At 35.8% G+C, this 15967-nt stretch overlaps 2 protein-coding genes and 1 long non-coding RNA gene across 3 annotated transcripts in view; 2 read left to right on the top strand and 1 right to left on the bottom strand.

The window, feature by feature from the left end:
* Positions 1–6777, top strand: part of LOC104770461 (phosphoinositide phosphatase SAC4) — a gene marked incomplete in the record, with an annotated part of 14254 nt that extends 7477 nt beyond the window's left edge. Inside the window, 15 exon segments of the mRNA XM_010494894.2 lie at positions 1–79; positions 186–351; positions 537–759; positions 1121–1197; positions 1459–1646; positions 1735–1832; positions 2041–2174; positions 2279–2407; positions 2721–3072; positions 3866–3987; positions 4090–4200; positions 4689–4874; positions 5145–5321; positions 5651–5765; positions 6270–6777. Coding sequence (XP_010493196.1) covers positions 1–79; positions 186–351; positions 537–759; positions 1121–1197; positions 1459–1646; positions 1735–1832; positions 2041–2174; positions 2279–2407; positions 2721–3072; positions 3866–3987; positions 4090–4200; positions 4689–4874; positions 5145–5321; positions 5651–5765; positions 6270–6377 — 2265 coding nt within the window.
* On the bottom strand, positions 6390–8529 carry LOC104770462. Its single transcript, XR_764556.2, has 4 exons — positions 8174–8529; positions 7969–8055; positions 6666–6974; positions 6390–6529 (listed from the first exon to the last, which is right to left on the bottom strand). It is a non-coding gene; the product is annotated as an uncharacterized LOC104770462 (long non-coding RNA).
* Positions 10796–15944, top strand: LOC104770460 (sucrose synthase 1). Its single transcript, XM_010494893.2, has 14 exons — positions 10796–10989; positions 12150–12295; positions 12399–12525; positions 12627–12778; positions 12867–13059; positions 13148–13483; positions 13574–13669; positions 13751–13924; positions 14011–14127; positions 14221–14387; positions 14479–14703; positions 14788–15351; positions 15432–15570; positions 15662–15944. Exons 2-14 carry the CDS (start codon positions 12192–12194, stop codon positions 15692–15694), a joined length of 2427 nt encoding a protein of 808 aa, XP_010493195.1. The 5' UTR covers positions 10796–10989; positions 12150–12191; the 3' UTR covers positions 15695–15944.

Below are 15967 nucleotides of genomic sequence, written 5' to 3'. Positions count from 1 at the left end.
GAGTTGCTTAAACGGATACACGAAGGGAACAAGGCCACGGGTGGGCTGAAACTTGTCACTCTTTGTTATGGAATTATTGGTATGTGTTTTTTTTTTTTTGGTCTCAAGTTATGTTTACTGAAGGGTAGATCCGTAGATGGTTTTACTTTCCAGCTTTGTTCTCACGCCGTTTATGTGCTCTTCAGGGTTCATTAAGTTTTTGGGACCATATTACATGCTGCTTATAACTGAAAGAAGAGAGATAGGTGAAATTTGTGGTCACGTTATTTATGAAGTGTCAAAGAGTGAGATAATTGCATTGCAAAATTCTAGCGTGCTTACCAACTATGCAAATTCGAGAGACGAGAACAGGTATGTTGATATATCTTTTGCTACATTCTGTGTTTTTTTTTTTACGTATATTTAAAATCCCAGTGCTAAAGAGAGTTCTGTTTGGTGAAAAGAGAGAGTGCACGTTCCCTTCCACCCATTTTATGAACTGAAGTCATTTAACCCTTGCGTTTTTCTATTGGTGTTTCCCACTTGTTTATAAACAGGTACAAGAGACTCCTGTGTATGGTGGACCTTACAAAAGACTTCTTTTTCAGTTATTCGTATAATGTAATGCGAAGTTTCCAGAAAAATATATGCGACCATGAGAGTGGAGGTTCTCTCTATAAGAAAATGTTTGTGTGGAACGAATTCTTGACTCGGGGGACCCGACATCATCTTCGGAATACCCTGTGGACAGTAGCATTGGTGTATGGTTTTTTTAAGCAGGTGAGAAATTGTATGTTTTTCTTCACCATTTACTATCAGAGAAAAGAAAGTTTCCCCGAATTCAAATACAAATATTTTTCTTCTTTCCTCACAGCTATAGTCATTTTATTTGTGTATCATTTTCTTTGGGTTAATTATTTTGCATCCCTAAATCATGTCTGTCTTGCCCAAAGGTCTGGAAAGAAGCTTTCTGTCTCACATGCAAAATTTAATAGTTATGATGTATCAATTTTGATATTATTGGTCGTGCTATTTCAGATACAGCTATGATACTCTTGCATTTTTGTTCTCAAATACCTTGATAGTCTCACAGTACTGTTTAGATTTATGGATGCTGAACCTTGTTTTACTGTGCATGCAGACAACACTTTCTGAAGCTGGACGGAATTTCAAACTCACTCTAATTGCTAGACGTTCCCGCCATAATGCTGGAACCAGGTATCAGATTTCATCACTCCATAGTTTCCATTTCTGTGGTAACATGTCTATTATAACTCGTTCTGTATTCTAACCTTTAGCAGTAACATGAAATAATTGCAAATAAAGCCCACATTGCTAATCACATAGGAATGCATGCGCTAGAGTTGTGCAATATATGTCTATCTCCAGGGTTCTTCCAACATTGAGATTTTAATTAGGCATCTTTATTTCAGTTAGTTATTATGCTTAGTTTCTCCTAAACCCCGCTTTTGCTTTTAGGTACTTGAAACGAGGAATAAACGAAAGTGGCAATGTTGCTAATGATGTGGAAACAGAGCAGATAGTGTCGGAGGACGTTCCTGTAGACCGTCCCATGCAAATAAGTTCTGTTGTGCAGAATCGTGGCTCAATCCCTCTATTCTGGTCACAGGAGACCTCAAGGATGAAAGTTAAGCCTGATATAGTATGTAAGTGTTATTTATACTAATACTGCCTGGTCACCTCTCTCCCTCCCTCTCTTTTCTTTGTGTTTGAACACCTCAATGTCAATTCCAGTGTCAAAAAAGGACCTGAACTATGAGGCAACTAGACTTCACTTTGAAAACCTTGTGGAGCGATATGGAATCCCCATCATTATTCTGAACTTGATCAAGGTGAGTTGCCTAATCTAGCTTTTTTCATCTATCACGCCTAAATCATCACTTCGTTGGGTACTTTTTGTATTGGCAAGTGATGCATCTTCTTACACCTTAATCTAGTTATACTTTTAATGAAACAAACTATTGTGTGTTCATTATATTTTTGATGCTCTCACATCTCAAGCTTTCACTGATGTCTCCTGTTACTTTTGACAATCCATAGACCAAAGAGAGGAAACCCAGGGAGTCGATTCTCCGGGCAGAGTTTGCTAATGCAATTGACTTTATAAACAAAGATCTGCCAGAAGAAAATCGGCTTAAATTCCTCCACTGGGACCTGCACAAACATTTTCACAGGTATCTTTTCAATTTGCGATCCAGCTGCTTCAGATAATGAATATATATCAATGCATATTTCTATATAAACCAGTTTTCTCTATTCTTTCTTTTTTTTCTTTCAGCAAAACAGAAAATGTATTGGCACTTCTTGGAAAAGTAGCTGCCTGTGCTTTGATGCTGACAGGTTTCTTTTATCATCAACTTACACCAGCAATGAAGCTTGAGGGTTATATGAGCTTGTCTTCTTCTGAGTAAGCCTTTTTGCTTGAGTTCCTGTAACGTACTTGTTCATCATATATATTGTTCTCCGATTTATATGTAGCTGTGGGCTTTCAACTGAATCTTGTCAAAGTAGTTAATGGATTTATTCTCCTGGTTATCTTCCTGCAAATGTGGATAACTTGTTGATTGTCACCAATTATCCATTATTTGTTTTACTCTTTGTAAATGGGTAATAGCCATTTCTTGGTGGAAAATGATGTCATTGAAATATTTCTATTAGAAAAGTTAATTTCCTGCAGCGATAGAGTAATTACTTACAGTACTAATGTCTTAAAATTGCAGCGCCGATATGTCTCCACATAATAGTTCTGATGATGATAGTGGGGAATATGATTCCTTAGAGAAGAATTTTTGCCCAAGAAAGAATGCTGCAAATGGCGATTATGATATCAAGCCTAGCAGGCTCCAGAGGGGAGTGCTAAGGACCAACTGCATAGATTGCCTTGATCGTACAAATGTTGCCCAATATGCATATGGTTGGGCTGCTCTAGGGCAACAGCTTCATGCTTTAGGAATTAGAGATGCTCCAACTATAGAACTTGATGATCCTTTGTCTAGTACTTTAATGGGGTTATACGAGATGATGGGAGACACACTAGCTTATCAATATGGCGGATCTGCAGCCCACAATAAGGTAATTCTATTTTTTACTTTACTCGTATAAGTCCTGACATAGCATCAGAATGGTTTTGTTCATGTTCATATGGAACTGTCCATATTAAGTCTTCTGCTAGAGACAGTTAGTTGAAACTAACTACTGGGCTATTAATTATGTTCAAAATAGATTCCATATAGTCTCTGGTTGGAACGATTCATGACTGGCTCCATGAGAAAGTACATCCCTTTTCTCGTCGAAGGAATTTATTATTCACAGTTAAAAAACAGCTGATGTCTTTTAAAAATAAATGTTAACTCATGAAAAATCTAGTTTCCTCTGTGCATCCTTGTTTCTCGGTATAACATCAGGAATCCTTCATGCATGCTGATCCACCATCGCTTATTTGAACCTATCTGTAGCTTTTCAGCTGATATTATTATTATTATTATGATATGATTCTTGAGTTAGAGCAGCATGTACATAAGGTAAATATTAAAATGTTTTTTTTCCTCATGAAACGTTTGGAATTATGGATGATATTGGTCTATAGAAAAGCTGGTCTGATTTCTGAGCTTAGTCTTTGATGTACAAGAATTACAAGGGACCCTTGCTATGTCGTCTATGTTATATCTCAATCGCAGTTGAGCCCTCATTATCTTACTTTCGCCAAAGGATTTCGGACTTCAGTTAAAATTCCTTTTGTAATCTGTCCCATTGTTCTGAACTGAATTATGATGTTTCGATCTTCTGCAGCCGACTCAAGCTAAAATTATGTTCACTATTGTTGAGATACACTTTGTTGATTCTTAGAATTTCTGGTGTGCAATAGGTTTTTAGTGAGAGGCGAGGCCAGTGGAAAGCAGCAACCCAGTCACAAGAGTTCTTGAGGACTCTGCAACGTTATTATAATAACGCATATATGGATGCGGATAAACAAGATGCCATTAATATGTAAGCTTGTCTCTTTCACTCTATTGTATATATCCACGTTTCACGTTAATCTCCCAGAGACTTACAGAAATCCTTTGGGCCTTTGTGGATTCCTGTATGCAGATTTCTTGGTACTTTCCGGCCTGAACAAGGGAGGCAAGCGGTTTGGGAGTTGCGTTCAGGTTCCCACTCTAATGGACAAAGTGGAGAGATAAGCATGGGGGAAGATGAAAGGTAGGGTTCTGTGACTGCAAACTTGAATTTTAGATATTCACCTATTTATAAAATTGCTGCTGCCATGTAGGTAGAGAGGTTTAGTGGTTCCATTTTCTCCTTGAGACAATTTTTGATGATTGTATGTGTTATACGAATTTGAAACACATAGGCTCTACAGATTTTAACATTGTCCGTTCACTGGAATTATATATCTCCATTCTTCACCATAACTTCCAATTTAGATCCCGCAAAACTATTGTGACCCTTATCATATGATTTAGACATAAGGAGGTATGAGCATTTGTTATTGACGAAAAACTAGGATTGGTTTGTTAATTGCATCGAACTGTACCTTAATCTGTACGCTCTATATGTTTAAGAATTTGCTCTGTCTTTTTTGGTATGTCAAATTTTCATCTTTATTAGCCTTCGTCTTAAAGTGCACAAATATAATAGACTTTGTTTCGCCACATCTATGATCATAGCTCTTAATACTATGCTTCCAGGTTTCTTGTGAAGAGGTGCTTATCAGATGGGAATATTCTCCATGAAAGTCACACTCCGATGTCCGCAATGAGTAGAAAGAGTGAAAGCATATCACATAAAGGCTTTGTGTCGTCACACCAAGTGACTCATATAATTTCAGAGTCATCACCAGATATGCCAGCTGCCGGTGATGTAACATTATCGAGGTTTGTTCAAATCTTTCCTACAATTTTCTTCACTATAGCTAGATAAAATATGTGCTGCTGGTACATTTAGCTTGAGTCTCCATGCTATGTATGCATTATAATTTTGCTGGGTGCAGCTCTATTGTGCTTCTGAGTTCTACCCATGATAGCTCATATATTCATGAAGTGGTTGTCTTTATGCTTCATGTAGCTAAGATAGTGTGTGTGCTAGTACATAGTAACACTTGTCTCTCTTGTTGGTCTTGATATTTAGCTATAACATCTCTGTAGGTGTACTCCGTCAATGCCTAGCACATATTTTTTTGGAGATGCCCAAAAGGTTCAACGTAATGGTAGTAGCTCCAATTACTTGTCCGAGCAAGAAGATATGTCTAGTGTTTCAAATTTCGTTGATATTGAGTGGCTTTCTTCGTCGGAAAATCTATGTGAGAACGATCAATTGTCCAGGTAAAATTACTGTGCACTAAAGACATCAGTTTACGATTTTAAGCAGACAATAGGGGAACCAGATCTCATTCCACAGAAGTATAAAATTTCTACGTCTATACCATTTCCTCGTCCATCTATCTAAAAACACAGCTGATAGATGTCGAAAAATGTTAAAACTAAAATTTTTAAATATCCATTTGCATTTGGTTTTCACCATTGATGACTAATATAACAATGATAGCGTATTCCTCATGAATAATCAACAATTTTTTCTAGTCATGGTTTAGTCAGTTTTACTACGTATAACGGTATAAGGTCATGCAATTCACATTGCGTTCTCTTGGCAGGCCGTCATTGCTTACAATATATTCAACCGCCGAGACGTCTTCATCAGAAAATATCACTACTGAAGCAAAACAACCGACGCCAGCTATGAGTGAGAGTGGATCAAGCAGCAGGAAGGTCAGTCTTCCATATTCTAGTTTGCATATCTCTCTAGCAAGTTTTGTACAGTGAGAACTGGTGTTACTTTCTGCCATCTACCTCGTATAGATTTCTATATGATATCTTCTCTGAACCTGGATGAACCATTGGCTAAACCTTGAACCACGGAAGTGAGTCGTAACGAGCTCAGATTGGAAGTAGATGCTATAATAGGATTTAACGAGCAGAGGATATCTAGTAGCTGAACCTGTCACAAATAAACGGATTTTCTTACTCTCTTCTTTACAAAGCATGTAGTCTATGACTTAAAACGTTAAATTAACAAATGAAATGGTTAGAGTCTGGCCAATATTAGCTAATAAAATAGTTTTATGGGTGAAGTAATTTCAGCGCTGTGATTTTATTTGGTATGGTATCATACGACATATTTCACTGCACTCAGATGGTTTGATATTTTGGGGGCATATATTGTGATTTGGTTACTTCACTTGAAACTTAAACCGGATTTATTTCCTTTGGCAGGGAAAAGAACCTATGGGAACCGAACAATCTGTACACACAAAGATTCGCGATGATTTCCCAGATAGCTTCAAACAATGGGTAGCGTACGGGGAAGCAATCTGCCATTGAAGCTCTCTCAACCGTCCATTTCCAACAAGAACATACTTTGCCTTCACCATACTTGAGGTCTTCTGAACATTTGGGTATTACGGTTCGAACATGGAGAAGCGACTGGTAGAGAGATTCGCAGTGCCATGTATTCGAGACTTCACGGTGACGACCTGTCAAAAGAGATTAGAACTATTAAGAGGAGCAAATACTAAAATAGCTGAGAAGTTTGAGTTTGCAGTCTTGCAGAAAGAAAGAGGAAAAATTCATGTTTATGGAGAGAAACTTGTGAGATAGTCTGAGACTTACTTATGTTAGGCTCTTTAATTTTGGTTTGTGGTCGGATGTAAATATCTGTTTGTTTTTAAATCCATCTTGTATAAGCTCTTGTCTGTTCTGAGAATAAATCGATTCTTTATCACCCTCTAGTCGATTCGAGTCGCAACTGCACTTACGCGTTTGCGTTTTGCGGTCTGGAAAGAGATGTTGCTAGCCTGGCCATTTCATTGGTTTTAGAACTACAGTCTACAGTAGTATTCAAATAGGTGTTGACCAGCCAACAAGTTACTAATCGTAACGAGATCTTTCAAGGGTTCACTCACACCATCCCAGCATTGCCTAAATAATCAAAATAAATCAGACCAGATGATTTGTCTTTTGAATAACACATATAGAACTGTGTGGTGTGAATGATGTTACAGAACATCATTATTTGTCTTCTCTGTTCCTTAAGAGACAAATTCCTAATTCTATCCCTATTATTCTTTCAGATTATACTAAAAAAATTCCTTAATATAGAGAAACACTAGAAGGACACTTGAAAGCTGAAAGGAAAGTAAGTATCATTATTTTCTCTAAGTCTTTATTCCAGAAAAATATTTCCAACCTATCTATCAGGTAGGAACATAAATAAAAAGTTGAAAACCAGGTGTAGTATGCAGATGATTCTCATAACTTTTGTAAAATGCTAGTAAAACATATCAAATCATAAACACACGTAAAGTGAGGGGAAAAAACTTCTGACACATGGATTTGTCTCTGATGAATTGGAGTATCAAATTTCCTAGATGTTATCATATGCAATGTCATATTTGCGGTCTTTCGATGAACAGAAAGATGCAAACCTAATAGCAACGTGATAGATTACCATTAGATGTCGTGGTTTGTTAAAGAAAATGATGGATGATTGAATATAGCGAAACACTTTAATATTATTTTGTTGTTGCCTGATTCTGTATCAGAAGATGGAACTTCAATTCCAGAAATTAGGCAAACCTAATGGAAATCATGTAATGTTTGACTACTACCTAAAAATCAAAATGAAACATCACAATTTTTATTAAAAAAAAAGAAGAAGATGCTTAGAAATAGAAAAAAACTGTAAAGTATCTAATTTAACTTCAAATCCACAAAAATTATCAAAACTCAATTTGAATTTATAAGATTTAAAAAGATAATTTAAAATGTTTTCTTAATTTATGTGAAATTGCCAAACAAATTAAAAGAGATATTATTTCATAGAGACATGTCTTTTGTTGTCCTAAAAGAAATGGCCAAATAAAAGTTTTGATATAAATATACTTATTAACTTGCATAATTCTTCATTTCTTACCATTTACCTAGTTTGCTCCAAAAAACAACTCATCACCAAAAATTCCTTGTTCAAAGAGGTTTTAGACACCTTGCAGTTTTCGTAACACTGAAACAAAACTTTTTTAGTTAAGAATTATGTTGTTCAACAAACTAATATTAGTCGAATCGTAAATAGTATTTTGATTTTGAAAGATTACCACTGTAAAATCTATTAACTAACTTACATTATGCATTTACACAGACAGGCCCACACAACAAAAGCTTCTTTCTCGTTACATTCATCAAAACATAATGAGTATTGCTTTAATATGGATGAGGGTTGGGTGGAAACTCTATTGCTAATTGGTATATTTAGGCAAAATAGCCTCGGATGTCATTATGATTCAATAGAAAGCATAATGCAATATGTTAAGAAAGAACTGAAGAAGTATAGATTTGAAACAAAATTAGAAAGTGGAACAAACGTTGTTAAATGTTAAACGGGTTAGATGAAAGGTGTTATAATGGTAGCAAATTAGAGAGAAATAATAATCTATCTACCCTATTCCACTTCCTCTAAACTCACAACCATTTTTTTCTTTTGTTGTAATTGTCAGCAACCATTACTAAATCACAATAACAAAACAATAAACGAGAATTAAAATACCGCTTTCACCTACACCTCAAAAGTCAAAAACCACCCCACAGAAAAATAACAGTGGACTGTGTTTAGTGGACCAAAAATATTACTTTTAACGTACGAAACTGAATTAATCAAAATTGTAATTGGACACTAGCTCCTAAATCCTTATCCTAATACAAAATGATTACACAACTTTGTTATTTCATTATCCAAAGTCGGTGGAAAGCCGCGTCACAATCAACCAATATTGCTACAAGAACTCGTCCTGGCCTCCTGTTTTGTTGTTGTTGGTGTAGCTCCTAGATTCACTAATACCGTCGTTCCACGTGAAACCTTTCTTGTACTCCGACACGTGGTCGTCGATAAATGGGGATATGTATTGATGGCCATTTACAATTTTTTATTTGATTTCTTCCATCATTCACAACGTATAATTTCTATGTAGTCAAAGGGTATAATATTAATAACTTAGCAAATGAACAACAACTTGGAATAAAAAAAACTTAGCAAATGGATGACAAAATATATAAGTCGCTTCTGGAACATCCGATTAAATTTGGATGACAAACTATTAACGGAATATTTTTCCACAAAAAGGCGACTGAATTTTTTATTGCATAACTCACGAAACTACATTATCTAAACCATCAATTAAAACCGGAACACAATATTGGTGCTAGTGAAAAAAACATTGTTAAAGAGATATGAATTGTAAAAAGTAAGCAAAGTGATGATTGATCGCCAAAAAGACTACATTTGAATAGATCGTATTACAAAACAATCATAAAATATTATAATTAAAGAAAAAAAACTAATTCAATAGGTAAGTGACTATTAATTGTTGTTAGTTAAGTTATACATAAATCATTTTCATTGAACATATGATACCAATAAAATTTGATAACGTATAAAAATACTAGGAAAAATCGTGTAATCACGTGAATATATAAGTTATATATCATTCATCAGAGTCAGACATATGGGTTACTAACATTAATCAACCGTAATTTTTTTTTTACTTTTTTCTTTTATTTTTGGCTTACCGTAATTTTTTTAGTCGCACCTAAAAATGTTAGAGACGGACCAACTCTTCGTGGATCTATCAGTCCAACTTGATTCTTTAAGACGTAGAAAAATACTTAGGCAAAATGTACGATGATGCTAGCTTTCGGTAATGCTACCTTTTAGTCGAGGTGTATTTGTATTGCAGAGTGATCAATGTCACGTCCATCTTCGTGATATTGTACTATGTTCACTGTAAACACATCAATTTTATTACTATGCATGAGTTTAGACTTTAGATGATGAGCTTATATGATTTAGCTCAACCATCCATTTTTCTAAAATACGTTTTCATCATTTTATCAAAGATTGCTGATAGAGTTATATTAATTTCTAAATTAAGAGAAAGAACAAAAAATAGGGTAAATTTACTGAATTAAAGAAGGTAAAAAAGTTAATATAACTGAAATTAATTATTTTCCTTGGTAAAATATCTATAGGTAGAAAAGTTTTCGAAAAGAAAACATGTGATAAGTTTACAGCTTATTTGTCAAATATTTAGAAGTTACTTATAAAAAAATACTAGTAAAAAAGACAACACATATCATTTACAAATCACAATAAATGTAAAAAATTATTTTTTTAAAGTTGAGAAACTTAATGTAATTTAAGTCGATTTAAAATAGAAATAAATAACTTCTAAAGACTTTTTGATAGCATAAATATATGAATACTAGCTAATAATAGAAAAAAACTCTTGGCATTTATTCAAAATTAAAGATAAGCTAATACTTTTAGTAATTCACTTTATCATCTTTACCCCAAAAATTTTCAACAAAAAAATTATTACAATGTTTCCATTTATTAAGCCAAACAAATTTCCCACAGAGTCAAACGTACTAATATATTAAGTTTAAAAATTGAAATGTTTGGATTGTTTGGCACACTGAAAAAAAAAATATCTTATTGTGGTTTTATAAATGGTAATAATTTTTTTCTTGTTTGTCAAGTATTATAAAGATAGATAAGATCTCATTTATGTAAATTTCGATCCAAAGATCAGTAATATAATCCGATATCTATTCTATTTAAGGAGAAAAGTATTAGTGATTATACATTTTTAAGGAAAATTACACCATTCCAGAACTTTCTTCTTTTCCTAAAATGTCCTTTTACCTTGGACTTTAAAAAATCCATTTATCTTCTAGACTTGTAGTAGTTTTTGTCCTGGGTTTGGAGCCCAAGAAATGAAACGTAAAAGGAAACAGAGGAAGTAATGATTCATTTTATTATTTTATCAACTTACCAAATTTTGCATTTAAGCTTTCAGAATCCTCTCCCTATAAATTTGAAGCATATCGAACGTAAACCTTCATAGCTTACTCAAACCACTTCTCTCTCTAGCTACTACTCCAGGTTCTTTACTACTTCTGTTCTCTTTAATTTGTTTTTTGTTTTTGTTTTAGAAGTTTGTCTATTGCATTTACTTTAATCATGTTTTAGCTCTAATGCTAGCTAGATTTGTTTTGTTCTTGGTTTATTTTTTCTGAAAAAGAGAAGATGAATCAAACAACACATCTTGTAGAAAATTCTTTCCTGAAAAATCTCTGGTTAGGAAAAAAACACCAAAACTCTTTTATATTTTAAAGAATCAGTCGTGCTTTATATTCTATTTTCTCGCTTTTTTATTTTTAATTTTATTTTTTAGAGGAATTTTCTCATAAGAGAATTTTCCAGCTGTGTTGCAAAATAAAAAGAGAATATCATTATTTAAAAAACATAATTAACATTTTCGGAAAATTCTTTTGCATTATGAATCATTTTCTTGCAAAAGAAAAAACTCCAAATATGGAATCCACTATAGAGACATCTGACTGTTCAAGAAACTAAATTGTTTTTTAGTTTTCCCCAATAATTATAATAATTTTCTTTTAATGTATTTGTATGACGTGTACCCAGGATTCTTATATTTGTCTTTATATTATACTACATGTCTCCATCCACTTTGTTCTTATGAGTCACGCTTAGATTTAAATTTTTTGACAAAGATGTTTTGTAAAAGATTCGTAATCACACACACACCATTGCTTTTAACAATGGATGGTGGAGGAGGATAGAAATGTTTAACGAAAACTTATGAAATTTTTTTTGATGGATAAGATTTGTTCTTAAAACATCATTTTCAATTTTCTATAACGTCAAATTCGATGTCGGCTCAAAACATTTGTTTAATGATCATCAATCTATCGAACTTAGGAACCAGAAACCATGAAACGAATTCTGGTTTCGCCATGTGTACGTGTAGAGAGGAGGGTCAAGTAGTTGAATATAATAGTAACCTTCTAGGCTTTGTTTTCGTAATAACATTGGACTCTGTAAGGCTAAAACAGTCATGCTTTGATATCAGTTTCTTGACTTTTAGTTATAATATCTTGACCATCGTTGTATATGATAATATCTAATTCATATTTCTCTTTTGTTTATATATATGAGGTGAATGTGGAAAACAGAAAACACTTCATTTTATTTTCATCAAATCATTACAATCTCTGATTTTTATTTCTCTCTCTCCGCAGTTTTACAAAAAAAACACTTTTCACTGTTTCTGCGTCTGATCAATGGCAAACGCTGAACGTATGATAACGCGCGTCCACAGCCAACGTGAGCGTTTGAACGAAACGCTTGTTTCTGAGAAGAATGAAGTCCTTGCCTTGCTTTCCAGGTTTGTTTCATTCGTTACTCACCTTTTCAATAGGCTTTTCTCAATACTTTTGTTTATGGAACAAAAAGTTTGATCAACTTCACATGTTTTTATTTTATTTTAGGGTTGAAGCTAAAGGTAAAGGAATATTGCAACAAAACCAAATCATTGCTGAATTCGAGGCTTTGCCTGAACAAACCCAGAAGAAACTTGAAGGTGGTGCTTTCTTTGACCTTCTCAAATCCACTCAGGTACATTTCCTCAAATCTTCAAATGGGTAGTGAAAAAGTTTTGATTTTTATTTTTGGAAAACAAAAAATTTGATCTTTTTGGTTGGGTGTGAAAAAAACAGGAAGCAATAGTGTTGCCACCATGGGTTGCTCTTGCTGTGAGGCCAAGTCCTGGTGTTTGGGAATACTTAAAAGTCGATCTCCATGCTCTTTTCGTTGAGGAGCTTCAACCTGCTGAGTTTCTTCATTTCAAGGAAGAACTCGTTGATGGAGTGTATGTTATAACCAATTCCTTAACTTAAAAAGTTCTGTTTTTTTTCTCTACCTCTGTTTCTCTCAACAATGTCATTTTGAATTTGCAGTAAGAATGGTGATTTCACTCTTGAGCTTGATTTCGAGCCATTCAATGCGTCTGTCCCTCGTCCAACGCTCCACAAGTACATTGGAGATGGTGTTGAGTTCCTTAACCGTCATCTCTCAGCTAAGCTCTTTCATGACAAGGAGAGCTTGCTTCCATTGCTTAAGTTCCTTCGTCTACATAGCCACCAGGGCAAGGTATTGAACTAAATCCATTTGAAATCTCTCTCTCTCTCCCATTAAACCAAGAATCTTTGTTTGAATGACTTTGTGCTTTGTTTTGTAGAATTTAATGTTGAGCGAGAAGATTCAAAACCTCAACACTCTGCAACACGTCTTGAGGAAAGCAGAGGAGTACCTGGCAGAGCTTAAGCCTGAAACACCCTATGAAGAGTTTGAGGCCAAGTTTGAGGAGATTGGTCTCGAGAGAGGATGGGGTAACAATGCTGAGCGTGTCCTTGAGATGATCCGTCTTCTTTTGGACCTTCTTGAGGCGCCTGACCCTTGCACTCTTGAGACTTTTCTTGGAAGAGTCCCAATGGTGTTTAACGTCGTGATCCTCTCTCCCCATGGTTACTTTGCTCAAGACAATGTTCTTGGTTACCCTGACACTGGTGGTCAGGTTAGAACCAGTCTCTTCCTCTAGTAGTCTAGTAGAGATATACACTTCTTGTTCTGTCAAAGATTAGCTAAATTTTTTGTGATATTGCAGGTTGTTTACATTCTGGATCAAGTACGTGCCCTTGAGGTAGAGATGCTCCAACGTATTAAGCAACAAGGACTCGACATTACTCCACGAATTCTCATTGTAAGCTTTGAGTGATTTTGCTCCAACCTTGGATTCTTGCGGATGTGTAAAATCTAACCGTGTGTTCTGGTTATTTTGCAGCTCACTCGACTGCTTCCTGATGCGGTTGGAACCACATGTGGTGAACGTCTAGAGAGAGTTTATGATTCTGAGTACTGTGACATTCTTCGTGTCCCCTTCAGAACAGAGAAGGGTATTGTTCGCAAATGGATCTCAAGATTTGAAGTCTGGCCATATCTAGAGACTTACGCCGAGGTGAAGTACACTCATCCTCTTCCTCTAATACTGTGTTCTGTTTGCCTTTTTTATAGATTAAACCTGAACTTCTCTTGCTATTTCAGGATGCTGCGGTTGAGTTATCGAAAGAGTTGAATGGCAAGCCTGACCTTATCATTGGTAACTACAGTGATGGAAACCTTGTTGCTTCTTTGTTGGCACACAAACTTGGTGTTACTCAGGTTTGGTTTCTTGAATTTAACATTTCATAACCATCTAATGAAATAAAGTCAGGTGGTCAAGATAATAATGTTTTGTGAATGATTCTCTTGTAGTGTACCATTGCTCACGCTCTGGAGAAAACTAAGTATCCAGATTCTGATATCTACTGGAAGTCGCTTGACGAGAAGTACCATTTCTCATGCCAGTTCACTGCGGATATTTTCGCAATGAATCACACTGATTTCATCATCACCAGTACATTCCAAGAAATTGCTGGAAGGTAAAGATATTGTTTGAAGTAAACATATGTATGAATAGTTTCAGAGAAGTGGTTTAGTTTATAAGAGTTGTCTTCTTTACTCATTTTGCAGCAAAGAGACTGTTGGACAGTATGAGAGTCACACAGCCTTTACTCTCCCTGGATTGTACCGAGTTGTTCACGGGATTGATGTGTTTGATCCCAAGTTTAACATTGTCTCCCCTGGTGCTGATATGAGCATCTACTTCCCTTACACCGAGGAGAAGCGTAGATTGACTAAATTCCACTCTGAGATCGAAGAGCTCCTCTATAGCGATGTTGAGAACGAAGAGCACCTGTAAGCTTTTTATTACTCTTTATGTTTTATCTTTAACGTTTTTGATTGTTTTTCTCAAATCTTTTTGCTTTTCTTGTGAAACAGATGTGTGCTTAAGGACAAGAAGAAGCCGATCCTCTTCACCATGGCTAGGCTTGACCGTGTCAAGAACTTGTCAGGTCTTGTTGAGTGGTACGGGAAGAACACCCGCCTGCGTGAGCTAGCTAACTTGGTGGTTGTGGGAGGAGACAGGAGGAAAGAATCAAAGGACAACGAAGAGAAGGCTGAGATGAAGAAAATGTATGATCTCATTGAGGAATACAAGCTCAACGGTCAGTTCCGATGGATCTCCTCCCAGATGAACCGGGTCAGGAACGGTGAGCTGTACAGGTACATCTGTGACACCAAGGGTGCGTTTGTGCAACCTGCATTGTATGAAGCCTTTGGGTTGACTGTTGTGGAGGCAATGACCTGTGGGCTACCGACGTTCGCCACTTGCAAAGGTGGTCCTGCTGAGATCATTGTGCACGGCAAATCAGGTTTCCACATTGACCCGTACCACGGTGATCAGGCTGCTGATACTCTTGCTGATTTCTTCACCAAGTGTAAGGAAGATCCATCTCACTGGGATGAGATCTCACAAGGAGGACTGCAGAGGATCGAGGAGAAGTAAGAAAACTCATCACTCTCTTTCTAATTCATTTAGATTCTCAAGTTTAGCCTTTACTCATCTTTGGTTGGTTTTGCAGATACACCTGGCAGATATACTCACAGAGGCTCCTGACATTGACTGGTGTGTATGGATTCTGGAAGCATGTTTCGAACCTTGACCGTCTTGAGGCCCGCCGTTACCTTGAAATGTTCTATGCATTGAAGTACCGCCCATTGGTATGCATTCTTGAACACTTCTAGTTTTCAAAGAATGGTACATTTGTTTGTCTCTAACGCGATATCTCTACTGTTTCGTTGTGTCTTATAGGCTCAGGCTGTTCCTCTTGCTCAGGAGGATTGAAGAAAAGAGAAAAAAGACTCGGATCGGAACCAGTAAAGAGTTTGAAGAGAGTGGTTCCGGTGTTTGAAGAATAAAACAAGATCTCCTTTTGATTCTTATTATCATTCGGATTTGGGTACTCTTTTGTGTTCCTCTGCTTCTTTGTTATTTTCATTCCTTTGGCATTGTTTTCCTCTGCCCTCTAAGGCATTGCTTTGAATTCTGGTTGTTGGGAGATTTCCCTGCTAATTGCAGTAAAATTTCGATTTTACTATCTTGAAGTTGTCTTTTGCA

This window comes from Camelina sativa, chromosome 20 (genome assembly GCF_000633955.1).
Source record: "Camelina sativa cultivar DH55 chromosome 20, Cs, whole genome shotgun sequence".
NCBI classification, from domain to species: domain Eukaryota; kingdom Viridiplantae; phylum Streptophyta; class Magnoliopsida; order Brassicales; family Brassicaceae; genus Camelina; species Camelina sativa.
This window is presented reverse-complemented; position numbering and strand designations above follow the sequence as displayed.